The sequence below is a fragment of the Oncorhynchus keta genome, chromosome 32, assembly GCF_023373465.1.
Source record: "Oncorhynchus keta strain PuntledgeMale-10-30-2019 chromosome 32, Oket_V2, whole genome shotgun sequence".
Classification (NCBI taxonomy): domain Eukaryota; kingdom Metazoa; phylum Chordata; class Actinopteri; order Salmoniformes; family Salmonidae; genus Oncorhynchus; species Oncorhynchus keta.
In genome coordinates this window covers 15,382,345-15,404,021 of record NC_068452.1, presented here as the reverse complement: position 1 = coordinate 15,404,021, position 21,677 = coordinate 15,382,345, and the positions used below count along the sequence as shown (strand labels likewise).

General features: G+C 44.7%; 2 protein-coding genes and 2 long non-coding RNA genes across 6 annotated transcripts; 2 read left to right on the top strand and 2 right to left on the bottom strand.

The window, feature by feature from the left end:
- Positions 1–1,325: 1,325 nt before the first annotated feature.
- On the bottom strand, positions 1,326–6,570 carry LOC118365137 (uncharacterized). 2 transcript variants are annotated; one of them, XR_008088498.1, is made up of 4 exons: positions 6,428–6,570; positions 2,572–4,819; positions 2,209–2,322; positions 1,326–1,615 (listed from the first exon to the last, which is right to left on the bottom strand). It is a non-coding gene; the product is annotated as an uncharacterized LOC118365137 (long non-coding RNA). The 2 variants fall into 2 exon arrangements; XR_008088499.1 differs by lacking the exon at positions 6,428–6,570 and having other exon boundaries at positions 2,572–2,653; positions 4,684–4,818.
- Positions 4,803–7,768, top strand: LOC118365131 (uncharacterized). Of its 2 annotated transcripts, XM_035747089.2 has the most exons (3): positions 4,803–5,862; positions 6,003–6,080; positions 6,351–7,768. In XM_035747089.2, the coding sequence occupies exon 3, from the start codon at positions 6,359–6,361 to the stop codon at positions 6,872–6,874; it is 516 nt and encodes a 171-aa protein (XP_035602982.1). In that variant the 5' UTR covers positions 4,803–5,862; positions 6,003–6,080; positions 6,351–6,358; the 3' UTR covers positions 6,875–7,768. The 2 variants fall into 2 exon arrangements, with proteins under 2 accessions (XP_035602982.1, XP_035602981.1); XM_035747088.2 differs by having other exon boundaries at positions 4,803–6,080.
- Positions 6,636–9,596, bottom strand: LOC127914468 (uncharacterized). The gene is made up of 4 exons (XR_008088497.1): positions 9,171–9,596; positions 8,262–8,361; positions 7,935–8,067; positions 6,636–6,781 (listed from the first exon to the last, which is right to left on the bottom strand). It is a non-coding gene; the product is annotated as an uncharacterized LOC127914468 (long non-coding RNA).
- Positions 9,597–9,625: 29 nt separating this feature from the next.
- Positions 9,626–21,641, top strand: slc25a17 (solute carrier family 25 member 17). The gene is made up of 9 exons (XM_035747051.2): positions 9,626–9,852; positions 10,037–10,097; positions 10,213–10,279; positions 10,402–10,553; positions 13,116–13,232; positions 13,481–13,629; positions 14,587–14,682; positions 19,755–19,840; positions 20,645–21,641. The coding sequence occupies exons 1-9, from the start codon at positions 9,778–9,780 to the stop codon at positions 20,793–20,795; spliced, it is 954 nt and encodes a 317-aa protein (XP_035602944.1). The 5' UTR covers positions 9,626–9,777; the 3' UTR covers positions 20,796–21,641.
- Positions 21,642–21,677: the final 36 nt, after the last annotated feature.

Sequence of the window (21,677 nt, the reverse complement as noted above, 5' to 3'; positions counted from 1 at the left end):
TTCCGGAGCTGCTGGAGTCTCCCGCCTGTTCGGTGCTGCCCTAGTCTCCCGCCTGTCCGGCGCTGGCGGAGTGTCCTGCTTGTCCGGCGCTGCTGGAGTATCCCACCTGTCCGACGCTGCTGGAATCTCCCGTCCATTCGGGACCTGTGGTGTGAGTCCCCAGTCCAAGGTCGGCGGCGAGGGTCGCCACTTTAAAGAGGCCACGGAGGCGGGCTAAGAGGCACAAAAAAAATATGGTGGAGTACGGTCTGCATCCCGCGCCGGAGCCGCCACCGCGGACAGACGCCCACCCAGACCCTCCCTTATAGGTTCAGGTTTTGCGGCCGGAGTCCGCACCTTTGGGGGAGGTACTGTCACGTTCTGACCATAGTTCTGTTATTTTATTCTTCGTTTTAGTATGGTCAGGGCGTGAGTTGGGGTGGGCAGTCTGTTTGTTTTTCTATGTTGGTTTTTGTGTTCGTCCTAGTATGGTTCTCAATCAGAGGCAGGTGTTGTTAGTTGTCTCTGATTGAGAATCATATTTAGGTAGCCTGGGTTTCACTTTTGGTTTGTGGGTGTTTGTTTCCGTGTGAGTGTTTTGGCCACACAGTACTGTTTCGGTTTTGTAAATTCACGTTTGTTATTTTCTGCTTAGTGTTCTGAGTTTTAATTAAAAATCATCATGAACACTTACCACGCTGCACTTTGGTCCTCACCTTCTTCCACCGACGACAACCCTTACACACCAAGACTCTTCATAGAGCTGGTCGTTCGGCCAAACTGAACAATCAGGGGAGATGGGCCTTTGTCAGGGAGGTGACCAAGAACCCAATGGTCACTCTGACATAGTGGTGAATCATGGTGGTGGCAGCATCATGCTGTGGGGATGTTTTTCAGTGGCAGGGACTGGGAGACTAGTCAGGATCGAGGGAAAGATGAACAGAGCAAAGTACAGATATCCTTGATGAAAACCTGCTCCAGAGTGCTTAGGACCTCAGACTGGTGCAAAAGGTTCACCTTCCAACAGGACAACAACCCTAAGCACACAGCCAAGACAACACAGGAGTGGCTTCGGGACAAGTCTCTGAATGTCCTTGAGTGGCCCAGCCAAAGCAAGGCTTGAACCTGATCGAACATCTCTAGAGAGTCCTGAAAATAGCTGTACAGCGACGGTCTCCATCGAAGAGGGGCAGCTCTCTGGGAACTGGGGGGGGTATTGGATGGTTGGTGGCCTGGCGGTTGGGAGCTTGGGCCGGTGGCCAATTGGTCGCTGGTTTGGGCCCCCGATTTGACTTTTACATTTACATTTAAGTCATTTAGCAGACGCTCTTATCCAGAGCGACTTGGTGGAAGATCTGTCGACATGTCCTTGGCTCTGGTTGCTCCTGTGGGTCACTCTGGATGGGAGTCTGCTGGATGACTTAATGTAATGTAAATGTTGAGCAGCTTCACTGCAGGTATGTATGATTGTATGTTTTAATATTTAAAAATATATATATTATAAAAGATAAAAAATGTGTATTCCAATGTCTCACCATGCATGTCTTCCATCTCACCTCACAGGGTTCCCAGCCCATGTTCCCAGTTATTGCCAGTATAGTTGCAAACTTGTGTTCACCTAAAAAATAACGGACTGCTGAATAGTCCAGAACAGAACACACATGTCTGATACAGTTGGGAATACATGGCATACTCAATATCTTTGAGTGTTATTGTTTTTTTATAACTCCCCCAAGAGCTGTACTTGCTGAGTCGTCCAGGGCAGATGTGCCGTAATGAAAGGTAATATGTTCATCAAATTAATTATCCAAATATTTATAATTGCTAGTAAACTCAATAATTTCTTCACCAAAACAAAACTGAAAAACTATTCTCTTAGAACTTGGTTTTCTAAAATGCATTCTTTGTGTTTTTTTTCCTGATTGATCAGGAGTCTCCATTTTTTGCACCAATTGACTGCATTTAATATCATTTTCTGCAGGTCTTGTTCAGTTTCTGCCATCAAAATAATATAATCACCGTATAAGAAAGTACTTAGCATTTCTTCATCATATCTCACTCCAATATTTAAATGTTTAATTTATTTTGCCAAAGCATTAATAAACATAGCAAACACAGTTGGTGATAAGGCGTCTCCTTGTTTTACACCCGAGGGTGTGGGAAACAAATCTGTACAATATTCGTTAACAAACAAACAGTTGCTTGATCTTTTAACCAATTCCTTCTCACCTTCCTCTCTTCTCTGTCTTGGCAGCACAATCAGGATGATGAGCCAGGGCAGCTTGATATGCTGTGATAAGTGTCCTCGCTCCTTTCATCCATCCTAATGTGGATGATTCTATGCTGGGGTGAGAAGGGTTGATTAGAGAGAGAGTGAGAGAAAGAGATTGATAGAAGAGAGGTCTGTTTGTTCTGTGTAGGTACACTTAGCTGTCAGCTTAGTGTGTGTGTGTGTGTGTGTGTGTGTGTGTGTGTGTGTGTGTGTGTGTGTGTGTGTGTGTGTGTGTGTGTGTGTGTGTGTGTGTGTGTGTGTGTGTGTGTGTGTGTGTGTGTGTGTGTGTGTGTGTGTGTGTGTGTGTGTGTGTGTGTTACCTCTGACTGGACTTTGATCTGACCCTTCCTTTCCTGACCAGATCTACCCTGGCTGGATTTCAATACTGGTCAATGGCTTCCTCTGTGAAATATAGTCAAATGATTGTCAAATTCTTCCTGTTCTTCCTCCTCTAGTGTACAATTACTTTGTTTCCTTTCTCCTCTCATTCATTGCCACTGATAGGCCAAAGGACTGGATACTGTGGAAACTGTAGGTTTCATGGGTAGGAAAGGACATGAGAAGAGGAAGCAAGTTAAAGCTATTGAGACACAGCCCTAGCATTGGTGTTCTTGGCCACTAAATACACAACACTGACCACTGGTAAATACTGGGAGGTGTGGGGGTGGAAGAGAAGGTTAGTGCCCTGCCCTCTACATGTTAATTTGGAGTTGTTTAGGGACACAGGAATCTATCAAATGTTTTGCCTGAAAAATAGAACTGAGAATCAGTGACCACAACTTGATTTTATTCAATAAGAATAAAAATCCCTGTTTACTGAATAGGCTACTCAACATCCACAATTTACCTGCCAATATCTCTTTAATCCACTGGTATCTCGCTACAGCATTCCATTCCCAACACTTCCTACCCAAATATCTGGTATCTATTCCTCAAAACTTAGAGTTTGTGTCATTTCAACAGACTTGCACAATCAAGAGAGACTTGAGTGAGGGTTATATATCTGACAAGTCGTCATCCAATGAGGCAGTGGACCAGCTCAGCCCTGAAGCCAATGAGAGAGCAGGTAGGTAGGATGTACTTTAGTATCAGAGGAATGATTGGATTAATGGGTATTGTTGGTAAACAAGTGGGCTAGAGAACTTTGCTGTTCTTATCTGATCTGTCATTTCTTTACAAAACCTTTCTCTGCTACCATCAGATATTTTGTCTGCTCGCTGCTCACTGTTTTTGTCATGTTATAGCGCCCTCTGCTGACTTGACTGTAGGCATTTTCTGCTTTCTTTTGCCAAAATTCAACAGCCTCTCAAAAGCAAGGCTATACTCACACATGTTATGATAGAAAGAGACAGAGTATTTACTTTGACAAGCTAAAAGTGATAACAGTGATAATCTTATGTGGATGTGTACATTCTGTGTACTGAGGGCTAGTCAGTCGTGGCGTTACACCGGTCAAAAGACTTACCAGGTGGGTCTGATCTGCCGAATCTCTGACTACCTACTGGTGAGGATCCCTGATGAACGAATGCTATCATTGGGCCAATTGCCTGCCGAACAATCAATCAATTCATCAACCAGTCTATCTATCTGTCCGTCCTTCCGTCTGATCGTATGTGTGTCCGTCCGTGTGTGTATCTGTGTGTGTGTCACATCTGTCTATATGTTTCATTGCCGGTGAGAAACTACACCAGTGTGATTAAGACCCCTACATGGCTGGACAGGGTTGTGGAGAAGCTGCAGCAGAATCTCTACAAAACAGTGCAACACTTTGTGTCTGACGTGTTGCTTATCTTCACCAACTGTGCCACATTTAACAGGGTAAGACTGCACTACTGCAATATCCAATGTGAAACCTCTGGGCTAAAATTTGGAGAAAAAAAATGTTGGACATGCTAATCAACTTTACTTGTGTTAATGCATGAATAACACTAACAATGTGCCTTTGTTTAATCCATAACAAAGCTGCACAGGATAAATGAGTTGTGTTTATTGCATTTCTAGCTTGTTTATTATGTTTTCTATACAACGGTGTTTCTTTTTTTCCTGAAGGATAATGCAGAGTTCCGTGAAATGGGCGAAAGATTGAAGGATCTCGTTGAGAGAGAGTTCAAGAGTACATTCAGCATCCAGCTGCATCCAATAGCCAGTCGAGCCTTCATCAAGTCTGTACTGTTATCTCACTATGAGACAACAGGGAATATTCACCATGCCCTGGTCTTTCTATACAGCATTCATACAGACTTGTACACCAAGTTGTACCCATCTTACTTTCCATGCATGTACATTATTCACTGTCATCTATCTAGTCATTTTATTCATTCATTCTATCAGCCAAAATTGGTGTGTGATAACCATTCAAATAGAATGATGGTGATAACATTGCATTTCATACAGTGAATGTTACTCTCCAAACTTCTCATGTAAGTTGTTACCTTCCAGGCCTCTAGACGTCTTACTTCTGGTTAAACTTTACTGGATTTATGTTCAGGGATTCTCCACAGAGTTGGATTCTCTGAGACCTCAGCTGTCCAGTGATGCTGAACCTCGGAGTACCGCTGTCCACTCAGACTAGAGAGATTATGTTAACAAATTGTAAAAGAAAAATATATATATAAAAAAAAATATGCTTAAACCCAGAAGTGTTCATATGATATTGCAGTGTCAAACAAAAACATTGTAATTTGAATATATTTATTATATGAAATATTTTATCTATTTTTTTTTAAAGACAGAACACATAGGATGTCACCAAAGATTTTCTAAAACATTGCACAACGTACTGTAGGTCTACTTGTTTGACTCTGCATAGCCTACCAGAATGCTTATTCTGAAGAGAATATCATCAGGCAGAGCAGCAGCGCCCTCTTCAGGGCAAGCCTGGGCATCGTCTGCGTTGCGTCTCTGCACTGTGCAGGGCCTGCGCACGCTAGTACACGTCATCATAATTGCCAGCAGCGAATCTCTGCCCAGAGCTGCGTAAGCAGCGTTGCGCAGACCTGGCGTTGCGCAGTGAAAACGACGCAGCCATTTATCTTCATCTTGTTGTAAAGCCACAGGTCCGAGAATGCAAATACTGCAATAGTGGCTGATGTTGGGGCTTCTTTATATCTAATTTAGAATTGAGAGACTAAAACGTTTTCCTTCTCATAAGCATTGAGAGAAACAACCACATAGGTAGCCTATTTAGACGGGATCGAGCGATTCCATACTATAGCCAAGAAAGTGCGCTTGGTAGACGTGGTAATGTCTTTGAATATCACTGTGAAAAGTGAAGACTCCGAGTCCTTTAACGAAGAAGACGAATTATCTCCGCTGCTTTCAGTCAAAAGAGGCTGCGAGTCTGCAGCTCGTCACGATATTTATCCGGGAGAAGGCGGTCCAATAGAAGACCATGCAGGGTATTCAACACAGCATGGGCGGCTGGCAACTAAAACGACCAGCAAACCCATTGTACTGTATAATCAGACAGACGTGGCATATTTTTCAGTCTTGTCTCACAGGATCTTTTACTTTAGAACTACTATTAGATAATAGGCCGAATCTACTGCACACCCGGCCCTGAGTAGTGAACGTTCTGGACGCAAAAGGCAAACCTGGAGAAACAGGAAAAAGTCTGCACACTTCAGAAAAATGAGTGCAATCTATAATAAAATATCATAATTGTATTGACATTATGAGCTGTCGCAAAAAATATTTGCTCTATATTTGCTCTCTCTGTTTTGCATGTGGCATCTTTCTTTCTGTACACTAGATCCTGTGAGTGCTGACTGTTTATTTTCCTCTAACGTCACTTCTGCAGATGGCAAAACCATCTTAAAGATAGCTCTAGGTGAGTCATATTTTCCCAATTAAAGATAGAGGGGAGTAAAATAAAGAGGGATCCTAAAATGCATCGAACTACCCCTTCCTATATTTCCTGGTCTAAGCACCCAAGCAACCCAACCTAAGCACCCAAGCAACCAAATCTCTTGTGCATGCTGGCTAGCTGGTCGATAACATTAGTATGGTTAACTCTGTCATGAGAGGATTTACATTTTGGTAATTTAGCAGATGCTCTGGACTTACAGTACTTATTAAACATCCCTCCTTTCCTCCTCAGCCCCAGTCATGACCCTCCCGACTCCTCGGCCTCCTCCCCAGGTATCCCCAGAGTTCTCCTACCAGGACATTGTGTACCTGATCGACGTAGTGGGGCGCCGCTGGAGCCTGTACGGGACCCGGGAGCGTTCGCAGCTCTTTCAGAGCGTGCAGAAAGAGTTGGAGGAGCAGGGTCACTGTCTTCCTGTTGAGAAGATCCGCCGCAAGTGGAACAACTTCATCGTCACCTATAAGAGGGTCAAATACAGAGGCAGGGAAACCGGCCAGGCCAGAACCTCCTGGCATGCCGAGGAGGAGCAGGTCTGTCGCAGCAGGGCAGAGGCCCAGGGGAGGAGGTCCGAGAGGAGGGAGGTGTGCATGGCAGAGTCCCTGGGAAGGATGGCCACAGCTCTGGAGCTGCTCTCCTCCAAACAGGACACAGTCATTGCCCTGCTGCAGAGACGGGAAGTGACAGTCATTGCCCTGCTCCAGGGTTGTCTCGAACTAAACCCTGCCTATTTTTGCATTTATTTTCTTAAAATTTGATTTTAAACCTAACATTAACCACACTACTAATATTATGCCTAACCTTAAATTAAGGACAAATATTATTTGTTTTTTTATTTTTGTTTTCATGAATGCTTACTTTGTGGCTATATAATCTAGTGGAAACCCTTCTGCAGAGACTAGCTGATGTGACACTGTAATCGGCATACTGCATGACTGGCCGAGAGAGACTGGGAGGCTGACTCGGCATGCGACCGAAGTGGCAGTCTTTTTCGTTATATATTGCACGACTTATAAGCTAAAACACAGTAAACCCCACCTGGTGTCCCAGGTCAAAATCGATCCCTGATTAGAGGGGAAGAATGAAAATTAGCCGTGGACCTTGGTTCGAGGTCCATATTTGAATTTGCCTAATATAAGCAAAAGGGTTCGGATGCAGACTATATATATATATATTCACCTTCATTTAACCAGGTAGGCTAGTTGAGAACAAGTTCTCATTTGCAACTGCGGCCTGTCCAAGATGAAGCAAAGCAGTTCGACACATACAACAACACAGAGTTACACATGGAATAAACAAACATAGTCAATAATAAAGTAGGAAAATCATATACAGCATGTGCAAATGAGGTAGGATAAGAGAGGTAAGGCAATAAATAGGCCATGTTGGCAAAGTAATTACAATATAGCAATTAAACACTGGAATGGTATGATGTGCAGAGGATGAATGTACAAGTTGAGACACGGGTGCAAAGGAGCAAGATAAATAAATACAGTATGGGGTTGAGGTAGATTGGATGCGCTATTTACAGATGAGCTATGTACAGGTGCGGTGATCTGTGAGCTGCTCTGACAGCTGGTGCTTAAAGCTAGTGAGGGAGGTAAGATTGACTGTGTTGTAGAATTTACAATGGAATAAACATTTTGATTAAATGGTTTATTAATTAATGATTGATGATGATAATCAAAGTAATTTACAATAACAGCATTTGGTTGCAGCATTTACTCTTGGGGAAACCGGTGTCACGAGTGGAAACCACCATTTAGGCCTACACAGATGGATACGGATGGTGAAATAGTAGGTGAAACTTATACTCACTAGTCTGGCATCTGGTCCAACCAGTAATTCCCAAAACAGACACGGTCATCTCAACTGTTTGATTGTCAGGTAGCATGCATGAGGCAGATGGAGACACTCTGATGGCAGGCTAACAACCTTAAGAGAACAGCGCCTGTACCAACAGTAAAGTGAATTGTTTGACAAAGAATATCTTAAATGAGAGCAATGTTCACTAAATGTGTGTTTGTAGTTTTCCCAGCTTGTAAAAATAATTTAGAAAACACATACTGTAAAGCCAAGGTGCATAAATCAAATAATTGAGAATGACACAAAAATCTTGACCTATTTCCATTGTGGTTCTCTGACCTATAGATGCAACCAGTACCCCAGTGATGGAGAGGGATCTCCTTAGAAGAGGCACCTTCAGTGGTCCACGTGAGACAGACTGGGCGCTGTCTTTCTCTCGCTGCAGAAAGAACATTTTGTAGTGAACTTTAATATTTACAAACACAAAACAATATACCCTTTTCTGGAAAGGAGCACATTTTAAAAGTTTACAATTCAGAACACAGACAGACGTAGCAGCTCGCCTGGAGAATGAACAAGACTATGAAAACATGGTTTCCACTAGATAGCACAGCCACAAAGTCAAAATTGGCTTTCATAAAAATTTATGAAAACCAAAATGTGCTTTTTGGTCTTAATTCAAGGTTAGGGTTAGCCATAAAGTTAAGTGTTAGGCTTCCCGAGTGACGCAGTGGCATAAGGCATTGCATCACAATGCTAGAGGCATTTACTACAGACCCTGGATCGATCCCAGGCTGTATCACAACTGGCCATGATCGGGAATCCAATAGGGCAACATAGAATTGGTCCAGCGTCGTCTGGGTTAGGGGAGGGTTTGGCTGGGGTAGGCCATCATTGTAAATAAGCATCTGTTCTTAACTGACTTCCCTAGTTAAATACATTTTTTATAAACAAATAAGTGTTATGTTTAAAATCACATTTTAAGAATCTTTATTTTAGAAATAGGCGAAGTTTATGACTTTGGTGTGGTAACTGTGACGACCAGAAAACATTGTGGGAGAAGCACCAAGCCAAAGATCTTAGAGAAAGGTAACTCCAAACCACAGGAGATTGGTGGCTGGAGCGGAATTAATGGAATATGAATTGAATGGTAACAAATAAATGCCATTACATTTGCTCCATTACAGACATGAGCCTTCCTCCCCCCAGCAGCCTAGAATAACTAACACATTGTTCTATCTGCAGTACCGTTTCTTTGGACAGGCCTGAGATGCGTTCAGTTCCCTTGAACGTTTTCTACGTTGCGGAACGGTTTGTACTCAACGACACGTTTACCCACAACGTTCTTGAGCAGACTTTGAGGCACGTTTGGTGGGTGTGGCTTGAAGTATTGAGTGTTTTAAAGAGCAGTGCGGACGGCGTCCCCCAACCAAATACAGTACAGTATGACACAAACCCATCCGCGTTCTTCACCTGGTCATTCAGTCCAGCACCGTTTCCGTTCAATTGAGCGTTCCAGAACTTAAAACCATACTGAACGCAAACCTGCTGTTTCATTTGTTTGAATGACAAAAGGAAAAGCCAATCAAATGAACAAGCGGAATCACCTATTGCCCAATCACCTTATTGGGAAAGGGGACTCTATCTACCATTGGCTATACGAACGACCTGGATGTAAAACGAGCGAGAAGCGCATTCTGGGTTAATGTCTATGAGAAGCAATCACAACAGTTCAGCTGCGTAGTTGTTTTCTGGAATGAACTGGGGGGGGAAACTATATCTATTCCCTAACTATTGTGCATAGTGGACTGCAAACAAAACTGTCAAGTTTACATTTGTATCTACCGCAATCAAAATGAGCACTGAAGCCTTTCGATTTGCTGAAGTTTTCTCGTACGAAAGCTTGGTGCATGCAATGGCAGGAGCAGCGGTAAGTACACTTTAGGTAGGTTATTGCAATACATGAAAGGGGCAGTATTTTTTTTCTTTAAATTGCTATCTGACAGGCCATTACTGCCAAACCGGAATCCCCTATAAATAAGGTTAGCCTGATATCAGCAAATGTTCACATTTGAAGACCCTACATTTGACAGAATAGGATTATATGTTTTTAGGGGAGTGTGACAGCAATGACCGTTTTCTTCCCACTTGACACTGCAAGACTACGGTTGCAAGGTAAGGCTAGCTACCTCTATATCTTTACGCCTTTGTGCAAAACTGAATAGAGGACATAAGATATCTCTGTGCAAGTCTCATGTCTATTCTTCTCTCTGTTCCTCCTTTTGTATAGTGGATGAGAAGAGGAAAGCCAGGTCCACTCCTGCCATTCTGTCAGAGATTGTCAAGGAAGAAGGGTTGTAAGTAAACAAGAGCTCTGTCTTTCCCTCGCTCTGCTTTCTCTCTGCTCTTTTAAGCATTTTTTATTTATTTGAACAGAATCACCCGAGGTTGTGTCTGTCCCCCTGCCTGTCCTCTGCAGGCTGGCGCCCTACAGGGGCTGGCTCCCAGTGATCTGCAGTCTCTGCTGTTCCAACTTCGTCTACTTCTACTGCTTCCACAGCCTGAGAGCCAGCTGGCTCCGGGGACACAAGTCAACTCCAAGCAGAGACCTGCTAATGGGCATTGCTGCAGGTAGGCCTACATAAGACCCAGACGCTGATACTAGCTAACTTACCAAGTTACCCCTTTATTCCACACACAGAGATGCATACAAAGCTCTTCCCCCGTCCTCCATTTCAAAAATCTGACAAATTCTATCCTCCTGATTCCCACTTACAAGCAAAAACTAAAGCAGGAAGTACCAGTGACTCGCTCAATACGGAGGTGGTCAGATGATGCGGATGCTACGCTACAGGACTGCTTTGCTAACACAGACTGGAATATGTTCCAGGATTCATCTAATGGCATTGATGAGTTTACCACCTCCGCCATCAGCTTCATCAATAAGTGCATCGACGACGTCGTCTCCACAGTGACCATACATACATATCCCAACCAGAAGCCACGGATTACAGGCAGCATCTGCATCGAGCTAAAGGCTAGAGCTGCCGCTTTCAAGGAGCGAGACACTAATCCGGACGCATATAAGAAATCCCGCTATGCCCTCGGGCTAACAATCAAAAAAGCAAAGCATACAGGACTACAAATACAGGATTAAGATTGAATCCTACTACACCGGCTCTGACGCTCGTCAGATGTGGCATTGCTTGAAAACTATTACGGACTACAAAGGGAAAGCCAGACGAGAGCTGCCCAGTGACTTGAGCCTACCAAGCAAGCTAAATGCCCTTTATGCTCGTTTTGAGGCAAGCAACACTGAAGCATGCATGAGAGCACCAGCTGTTCTGGACGACTGTGTGATAATGCTCTCGGTAGCCGATGTGAGCAAGACCTTTTTAAATAGGTCAACATTCACAAAGCCGCGGGGCCAGACGGACTACCGGTACATTTACTCAAAGCATACGTGGGCCAACTGGCAAGTGTCTTCACTGACATTTTCATCCTCTCCTCGACCGAGTCTGTAATATCTACATATTTCAAGCAGACCACCATAGTCCCTGTGCCAAAGGAAGCGACGTTAACATGCCTAAATGATTACTTCCCCGTAGCACTTTAAACAGGTTAACATTCCCAAGGCCACAGGGTGCGTACTCCGAGCATGCATTGACCAGCTGGCAAGTGTCTTCACTGACATTTTCAACCTCTCCCTGACCCAGTCTGTAAAACCTACGTATCTTCAATCAGACCACCATAGTCCCTGTGCCGAGGAACACTAAGGTAACCTGTCTAAATGACTATCGCCCCGTAGAACTCGCATCTGTAGCCATGAAGTGCTTTGAAATGCTGGTCATAGCTCACATCAACAATATCCTTCCGGATACCCTAGACCCATTCGCATACCGCCCCTACAGATCCACAGATGACGCCGTCGCAATCCCACTCCACACTGCCCTTTCCAACCTGGACAAAAGAAACACCTATGTGAGAATGCTGTTCATTGACTACAGCTCAGTGTTCAACACCATAGTGCCCACAAAGCTTATCACTAAGCTAAGGACCCTGGGACTGAACACCTCCCTCTGCAACTGGATCCTGGTCTTCCTGATGGGCCGTACCCAGGTGGTAAGGGTAGGCAACAATACATCTGCCACTCTGATCTGCAACACTGGGGCCCCTCAGGGGTGTGTACTTAGTGCCCTCCTGGTACCTGTTCACCCATGACTGCATGGCCAAACATGACTCCAACACCATCATGAAGTTTGCTGACGACACAACAGGGGTAGGCCTGATCACCGACAACGATCAGACAGCCTATAGGGAGGAGGTCAGAGACACTGCCAGGACAACAACCTCTCCCTCAATGTGAGCAAGACAAAGGAGCTGATCATGGACTACAGGAAAAAGTGGGCCGAACAGGCCCCCACTAACATTGACGGGGCTGTAGTGGGAGTGTCCACATCATCAACAAATTATCATGGTCCAAATACAACAAGACAGTTGTGAAGAGGGCACGACAACACCTTTTCCCCCTCAGGAGACTGAAAAGATTTTCCATGGGTCCCGGATGATCAAAAAGTTCTCCAACTGCACCATCGAGAGCATCCTGACCGGTTGCATCACCACCTGGTATGGCAACTGCTCGGTATCTGACCGCAATGCGCTACAGAGGGTAGTGTACGGCCCAGTACATCAGGGGCCAAGCTTGGGGCCAAGCTTCCAGCCATCCAGGACCTATATACTAGGTGTGTCAGAGCCCCAAAAATTGTCAGACTCCAGTCACCCAAGTCATAGACTGTTTTCTCTGCTACCGCACGGCAAGCAGTACCGGGGCGCCAAGTCTAGGGCCAAAAGGATCCTTAACAGCTTCTACCCCAAGCCATAAGACTGCTGAACAATTAATCAAATGGCCACCAGACTCTTTACATTGACACTGCTGCTATACTAACCTGTACCCCTGCACATTGACTCGGTACCGGTACCCCCTGTATATAGCCTCGTTATTGTTATTTTGTGTTACTTTAAATTTTTTACTTTAGTTTATTTGGTAAATATTTTCTTAACTCTTTTTTTTTTTTTAACTGCACTGTTGGTAAGTAAGCATTTCACTGTAAGGTCTACAATTGTTGTATTCAAGGAATGATTCCAAGCTCTCTCTCGGTCTCTCTGTTTCTCTCTCTGTCTCTGTGTGTGCAGGTGTAGTGAACGTGCTTGTGACCACTCCGCTGTGGGTGGTCAACACACGACTCAAGCTTCAAGGAGCAAAGTTTCGCAATGCAGACATCCGTCCCACTAACTACTCAGGCATCATGGGTAATGGCAGCAGCAGTATGCGTGCTGGAAACGGATGAAGTTGTAGATGTGTCATTATGTCTTTCTCTCACTAAAGTATCGCGCACATACACATTCCCTCTGTCTTTCTCTCTCTTTTTATTTCACACACACATGAAAACGCACTTTTTTCCACACACACATTGTACTACCTTTTTCCTAGTCTGGTTTCTTTGTCACTATGTCAGATTGTCTCTAGGGTAAACAGTATCCCTCTCTTCTCCTCTCAGATGCCTTTGTGCAGATCATTGAGGACGAAGGGGTGGGGGCCCTGTGGAACGGGACATTCCCTTCTCTCCTGCTGGTGCTCAACCCGGCTGTCCAGTTCATGATCTATGAAGGCCTGAAGAGGCAGCTGAGAAGCTTGGTTCACAGAGAGGTAATGGGAGGGGGTGTACTTCAGACTGGGCAGAATTATCCATTAGATTTCATTCTCATTGATGGGAAAAAGCCCTGTAGTCCCCCCTCACTAACAAAAAATGGTATAACTGAAAAGCAAAGTGGAATCATTAGCTTTATCTTTCTACCGGTACTTTTTATTACATTTTTTTATTGGACCTTTATTTAACTAGGCAAGTCAGTTAAGAACAAATTCTTATTTACAATGACGGCCTACCAGAAGGCAAAAGGCCTCCTGTGGGGACAGAGGCAGGGATTAAAAATAAAATACAAATTTAGGACAAAACACACATCATGACAAGAGGGACACCACAACACTACATAAAGAGAGACCTAAGACAACAACATAGCATGGTAGCAACATAACAACAACATGGAAGCAACACAACATGGTAGCAGGACAAAACATGGTACAAACATTATTGGGCACAGACAACAGCACAAAGGGCAAGAAGGCAGAGACAACAATACATCACGCGAAGCAGCCACAAGTGTCAGTGAGTGTCCATGATTGAGTCTTTGAATGAAGAGATGGAGATAAAACGGTCCAGTTTGAGTGTTTTTTGCAGCTTGTTCCAGTCGCTAGCTGCAGCGAACTGAAAAGAGGAGCAACCCAGGGATGTGTATTTTGGGGTCCTTTTAACAGAATGTGACTGGCAGAACAAGTGTTGTATGTGGAGGATGAGGGCTGCAGTATCTCAGATAGGGGGGAGTGAGGCCTAAGAGGGTTTAATAAATAAGCATCAGTACACACTTTGATTGAAAATATTGATTTTTAAAAGTACAAATATTGACGTCTTATTAACAAACGCTTCGATTGTATTGGAAGTCATACCTCCAATATATAAAAATACCCTGGTATTCTTTATTATCATATACCTGCCCAACCCTATTTAAACTGGAACAAACTGATACTGTTGTCTGTCCATTTCTCTAGCTGTTGTCTCTGGAGATATTTCTGATTGGTGCCGTAGCCAAAGCAGTGGCCACCACATTCACATACCCACTACAGACTGTACAGTCCATCCTGAGGGTAAGAACAGTATGTGGGTGTGCGTGCGTGTGATTGTGAGAATGTTCCTCATGAAAAAGTATTACTGAATCACTACTACCCAAGCCTACTGGGTTTTACTAATTGATTGCTATTGAGATGTGTAGTAAACGAGTAGTGATTTAAGTAGTAATGAGTGATAAATTGGGACGTTTCAAGACTTGTGAACACTACATATTTCCTAGTTACTGTGCTAACTACTGAGCTTTTGGGTATCTACTACTTAAAACCTACACATTCTACCACAATTCCTACATGTCCACTATTTTAGTACTCAATGCCTACACATTCAGTGTGTAGTGTTGTCAGTACTGATTTGCTCTTGATACCTTTTCATTTCCTACATTAAACCCTTTTGAATGACTATTGAAAACTGACACATTTACTACTGTTTGCCTATTCAAAATCACTATTGACATCTCCTTGTTTCACTACTGTGTCACTACTACACTGTTATTTCCTTGAGTTTAACTGTAGTTAATATCATAAGAAGAAATAATACATTTATACAAATGTAATAGAAAAATAAGTATATATTTACACCTTTAATCCTTTTAAAGCCTTATCTGTATTTAGAGTATAAAGACAAGTACAAGAAACAATTTATAAGCCATTATCAATCCACTGCTAACAGAAGTCACATAAGACAAACACATAAATATTTGATAAGCAATATTAACCTCGAGGGCCTCCTTGGCAACAGGTCAAAGGAGGTAAGTATACCAATATGAACTTACTGTACATTTGCATATGAACACCTACTTATTAACTAGCATAACGAAAACGGGCTACATTTACATTTACATTACATTTACATTTAAGTCATTTAGCAGACGCTCTTATCCAGAGCGACTTACAAATTGGTGCATTCACCTTATGACATCCAGTAGAATAGTCACTTTACAATAGTGCATCTAAATCTTAAAGGGGGGTGAGAAGGATTACTTATCCTATCCTAGGTATTCCTTAAAGAGGTGGGGTTTCAGGTGTCTCCGGAAGGTGGTGATTGACTCCGCTGTCCTGGCGTCGTGAGGGGTTTGTTCCACCATTGGGGGCCAGAGCAGCGAACAGTTTTGACTGGGCTGAGCGGGAACTGTACTTCCTCAGTGGTAGGGAGGCGAGCAGGCCAGAGGTGGATGAACGCAGTGCCCTTGTTTGGGTGTAGGGCCTGATCAGAGCCTGGAGGTACTGAGGTGCCGTTCCCCTCACAGCTCCGTAGGCAAGCACCATGGTCTTGTAGCAGATGCGAGCTTCAACTGGAAGCCAGTGGAGAGAGCGGAGGAGCGGGGTGGCGTGAGAGAACTTGGGAAGGTTGAACACCAGACGGGCTGCGGCGTTCTGGATGAGTTGTAGGGGTTTAATGGCACAGGCAGGGAGCCCAGCCAACAGCGAGTTGCAGTAGTCCAGACGGGAGATGACAAGTGCCTGGATTAGGACCTGCGCCGCTTCCTGTGTGAGGCAGGGTCGTACTCTGCGGATGTTGTAGAGCATGAACCTACAGGAACGGGCCACCGCCTTGATGTTAGTTGAGAACGACAGGGTGTTGTCCAGGATCACGCCAAGGTTCTTAGCGCTCTGGGAGGAGGACACAATGGAGTTGTCAACCGTGATGGCGAGATCATGGAACGGGCAGTCCTTCCCGGGAGGAAGAGCAGCTCCGTCTTGCCGAGGTTCAGCTTGAGGTGGTGATCCGTCATCCACACTGATATGTCTGCGATTCGCCACCTGGTCATCAGAAGGGGAAAGGAGAAGATTAATTGTGTGTCGTCTGCATAGCAATGATAGGAGAGACCATGTGAGGTTATGACAGAGCCAAGTGACTTGGTGTATAGCGAGAATAGGAGAGGGCCTAGAACAGAGCCCTGGGGGACACCAGTGGTGAGAGCGCGTGGTGAGGAGACAGATTCTCGCCACGCCACCTGGTAGGAGCGACCTGTCAGGTAGGACGCAATCCAAGTGTGGGCCGCGCCGGAGATGCCCAACTCGGAGAGGGTGGAGAGGAGGATCTGATGGTTCACAGTATCGAAGGCAGCTGATAGGTCTAGAAGGATGAGAGCAGAGGAGAGAGGGTTAGCTTTAGCGGTGCGGAGCGCCTCCGTGATACAGAGAAGAGCAGTCTCAGTTGAATGACTAGTCTTGAAACCTGACTGATTTGGATCAAGAAGGTCATTCAGAGAGAGATAGCGGGAGAGCTGGCCAAGGACGGCACGTTCAAGAGTTTTGGAGAGAAAAGAAAGAAGGGATACTGGTCTGTAGTTGTTGACATCGGAGGGATCGAGTGTAGGTTTTTTCAGAAGGGGTGCAACTCTCGCTCTCTTGAGGACGGAAGGGACGTAGCCAGCGGTCAGGGATGAGTTGATGAGCGAGGTGAGGTAAGGGAGAAGGTCTCCGGAAATGGTCTGGAGAAGAGAGGAGGGGATAGGGTCAAGCGGGCAGGTTGTTGGGCGGCCGGCCGTCACAAGACGCAAGATTTCATCTGGAGAGAGAGGGGAGAAAGAGGTCAGAGCACAGGGTAGGGCAGTGTGAGCAGAACCAGCGGTGCCGTTTGACTTAGCAAACGAGGATCGGATGTCGTCGACCTTCTTTTCAAAATGGTTGACGAAGTCATCTGCAGAGAGGGAGGAGAGGGGGAGGAGGATTCAGGAGGGAGGAGAAGGTGGCAAAGAGCTTCCTAGGGTTAGAGGCAGATGCTTGGAATTTAGAGTGGTAGAAAATGGCTTTAGCAGCAGAGACAGAGGAGGAAAATGTAGAGAGGAGGGAGTGAAAGGATGCCAGGTCCGCAGGGAGGCGAGTTTTCCTCCATTTCCGCTCAGCTGCCCGGAGCCCTGTTCTGTGAGCTCGCAATGAGTCGTCGAGCCACGGGGCGGGAGGGGAGGACCGAGCCGGCCTGGAGGATAGGGGACATAGAGAGTCAAAGGATGCAGAAAGGGAGGAGAGGAGGGTTGAGGAGGCAGAATCAGGAGATGGGTTGGAGAAGGTATGAGCAGAGGGAAGAGATGATAGGATGGAAGAGGAGAGAGTAGCGGGGGAGAGAGAGCGAAGGTTGGGACGGCGCGATACCATCCGAGTAGGGGCAGTGTGGGAGGTGTTAGATGAGAGCGAGAGGGAAAAGGATACAAGGTAGTGGTCGGAGACTTGGAGGGGAGTTGCAATGAGGTTAGTGGAAGAACAGCATCTAGTAAAGATGAGGTTGAGCGTATTGCCTGCCTTGTGAGTAGGGGGGGAAGGTGAGAGGGTGAGGTCAAAAGAGGAGAGGAGTGGAAAGGAGGCAGAGAGGAATGAGTCAAAGGTAGACGTGGGGAGGTTAAAGTCGCCCAGCACTGTGAGAGGTGAGCCGTCCTCAGGAAAGGAGCTTATCAAGGTATCAAGCTCATTGATGAACTCTCCGAGGGAACCTGGAGGGCGATAAATGATAAGGATGTTAAGCTTGAAAGGGCTGGTAACTGTGACAGCATGGAATTCAAAGGAGGCGATAGACAGATGGGTGAGGGGAGAAAGAGAGAATGACCACTTGGGAGAGATGAGGATCCCGGTGCCACCACCCCGCTGACCAGAAGCTCTCGGGGTGTGCGAGAACACGTGGGCGGACGAAGAGAGAGCAGTAGGAGTAGCAGTGTTGTCTGTGGTGATCCATGTTTCCGTCAGTGCCAAGAAGTCGAGGGACTGGAGGGAGGCATAGGCTGAGATGAACTCTGCCTTGTTGGCCGCAGATCGGCAGTTCCAGAGGCTACCGGAGACCTGGAACTCCACGTGGGTCGTGCGCGCTGGGACCACCAGATTAGGGTGGCCGCGGCCACGCGGTGTGGAGCGTTTGTATGGTCTGTGCAGAGAGGAGAGAACAGGGATAGACAGACACATAGTTGACAGGCTACAGAAGAGGCTACGCTAATGCAAAGGAGATTGGAATGACTACACGTCTCGAATGTTCAGAAAGTTAAGCTTACCTAGCAAGAATCTTATTGACTAAAATGATTAAAATGATACAGTACTGCTGAAGTAGGCTAGCTGGCAGTAGCTGCGTTGTTGACACTACACTAATCAAGTCGTTCCGTTGAGTGAGTGTAATAGTTTCTGCAGTGCTGCTATTCGGGGACTAGCTGGCTAGCTAGCAGTGTTGTTTACGTTACGTTGCGTTAAAAGAACGACAATAGCTGGCTAGCTAACCTAGAAAATCGCTCTAGACTACACAATTATCTTTGATACAAAGACGGCTATGTAGCTAGCTATGTAGCTAGCTACGATCAAACAAATCAAACCGTTGTACTGTAATGAAATGAAAATGTGATACTACCTGTGAATGCGACCGGGTTGTTGAGTTCTATTCAGTAGACGTTGGCTAGCTGTTAGCTGTTAGCTGTTGGCTAGCTAGCAGAGTCTCCTACGTTAAGGACGACAAATAGCTGGCTAGCTAACCTCGGTAAATTAAGATAATCACTCCAAGACTACACACTCTAAACTACACAATTATCTTGGATACAAAGACAGCTATGTAGCTAGCTAACACTAAACTAATCAAGTCGTTCAGTTGAGTGTAATAGTGTAATAGCACTACAGTGCTGCTAATCTGTGGGCGTTTGCTAGCTGGCTAGCTGCTGGGCAAATAGCAGTGAAGGCTACGTTAGGGCGACGAAATACGATAATTATGCAATTATCTTTGATACAAGGACGGCTAGCAAACACCTCAGCTACCAACATCAAGTAGTAAAAATCTCTACCTGATTACTACTAGAAACACTACTGTTTTCCTACTGACATCTACAAAACCATACTTGTGTATCTTGAGTAGTGTGTAAACTACACATTCACTACACAATCCCTTCAAGTCTCTACATTGCCACTAATGCACAAATAGGTTTTGTGTAGTAATTCTGTAGTACTTTTTCATGAGGGTTGTCGGTCTATAATGTGATTGTGTATATGTTTGCCTGCCAGTGTGGATGTTGCGTTTTAGTGCTCTGCTCTGAACATTGGGTTATCCCAATGTTTAGTGTTATTCCAGTGGAATAAGCTCTGGGTGCTAATTTCACTGCTCGTTGTCTGCATCTCGTTCTCAGTTTGGTCAACACAAGCAGCACACAAACAGATCACCATTGCTGAACAGCCTGAGAAGTGTGATGTATCTGCTGATCAATAGAGTGAGGTTGGTCCACACACACGCACACACCTGCCTACCTTATTTCAAAAGCACCATGACTGGTACCACACCCAGACTTAAAGACAGTGGTTGTGTTCCAGATTGTCTTTATTGCCATCGTGCTGTGCATCTCCGAGGATTGCTATACCATATTAATGTGTTTCTTGAGATGTCAAACACTTCTCCAGGAGTTGTGAGAGCTGATCATCTATGCAGCACCATTGCAATTAAGACTACCTGGATCGCAGCCAATGCTTTCATCTCCTACATACAGTGTTGTAAAAATACTTTAAAGTAGTTTTTGGGGGTATCTGTACTTTACTATTTATATTTTTGGAAACTTTTACTTTACTACATTCCTAAAGAAAATAATGTACTTTTTATTCCATACATTTTCCCTGACACCCAAAAGTACTCGTTACATTTTGACAAGAGAACGTCCCTGGTCATCCCTACTGCCTCTGATCTGGCGAACTCACTAAACACATGCTTCATTTGTAAATTGTCTGAGTGTTGGAGTTTGCCCCTGGCTATCTGTCAATAAAAATAAAAGTTGTGCTGTCTGGTTTGCTTAATATAAGGAAGTTGAAATTATTTACTGTTACTTTAGACACTTGAGTACATTTTAGCAATTCTATTTACTTTTGATACTTAAGTATATTTAAAACCAAATACTTTTAGACTTTTACTCAAGTAGTATTTTATTGGGTGACTTTTACTTGAGTCATTTTCTATTAAGGTATGACTATTGAGTACTTTTTCTACCACTGCCTATATATTATGTTTTTTGATGCTTTCCCCCACCCATAGGAAGTATGGCATGCTAGGCCTGTTCAAAGGCCTGGAAGCAAAACTCCTGCAGACCGTCCTGACCGCTGCCCTCATGTTCCTGCTCTACGAGAAGATAGCCAGCAGCACCTTCAGTGTCATGGGAGTGAAGAGGCCTGCTTCCAGCCACTAGCCTGTCTGTGACATCAGACATCCGATGCCATATGTCTCCCCTTGGCCATAACCCCTCAATGTTGGCATGTATAAAGGGTCTGGGTCGGTATAAGCAGTGTAGCTAGGGGTAAATCTTCCACCATATTTCTTCCACCTTACAGACATGCAAGCGTGAAATGGTTAGGGGCAAAGGGTGGGGAAGGAATTGAACTGAGACCAGCTGAGACTGTACCAGAGATATTAGAGAAAGGATGAAATGGGAGTCCCATTGGGCAATGAATGTATAACACTTCACCCAGTAGACTCACGGTGCATTCTGGGTGATTCTGGGACAAGGAGAGCTCTCCTTCAAGGAGTTGAATGGCAGTCAATTGGGCGCTAGCTCAAAACCACAAAATGAACATGAATAACCCTTTTCATAACCTTAGCCTAATTATCCTAACCTGCTACGAAAAAACTAATCTGACGTTAATTTTACAAAAGCTTGATCCCTTCTAGCTATGGGTGAGCTCTCCTTGTCCCAGGTTTTTTGTCTATTTATTTTTCTAGAACTGGCAATTTTGTGGAAGTAGACACCAGTTGTTCCTCATACTCCTGTGGATTTCATCGTTCATCGTCTTTTCAATGTTCTAAGATTAATTTGTGGATTTAGTTAAGCAGCTATTTTGTGATGCATTGTTGCTCTTGTCAAATCACTGGGACATGTTTTCATTCTGTCATTAATTGGCTCTCTGACAAACGTGTTGAATAATTAAGGGATTTATTTTAAATGAAATTTTGCCCAATATGATGGATGGATAATTCACCAACATTTCAGATTCTCAGAAAAGTTGATAGAAATAAAATCTTGCTGGTCAAATAAGTACATTTTAGCTTTTTTGACCATATGCTTTCATCTCCT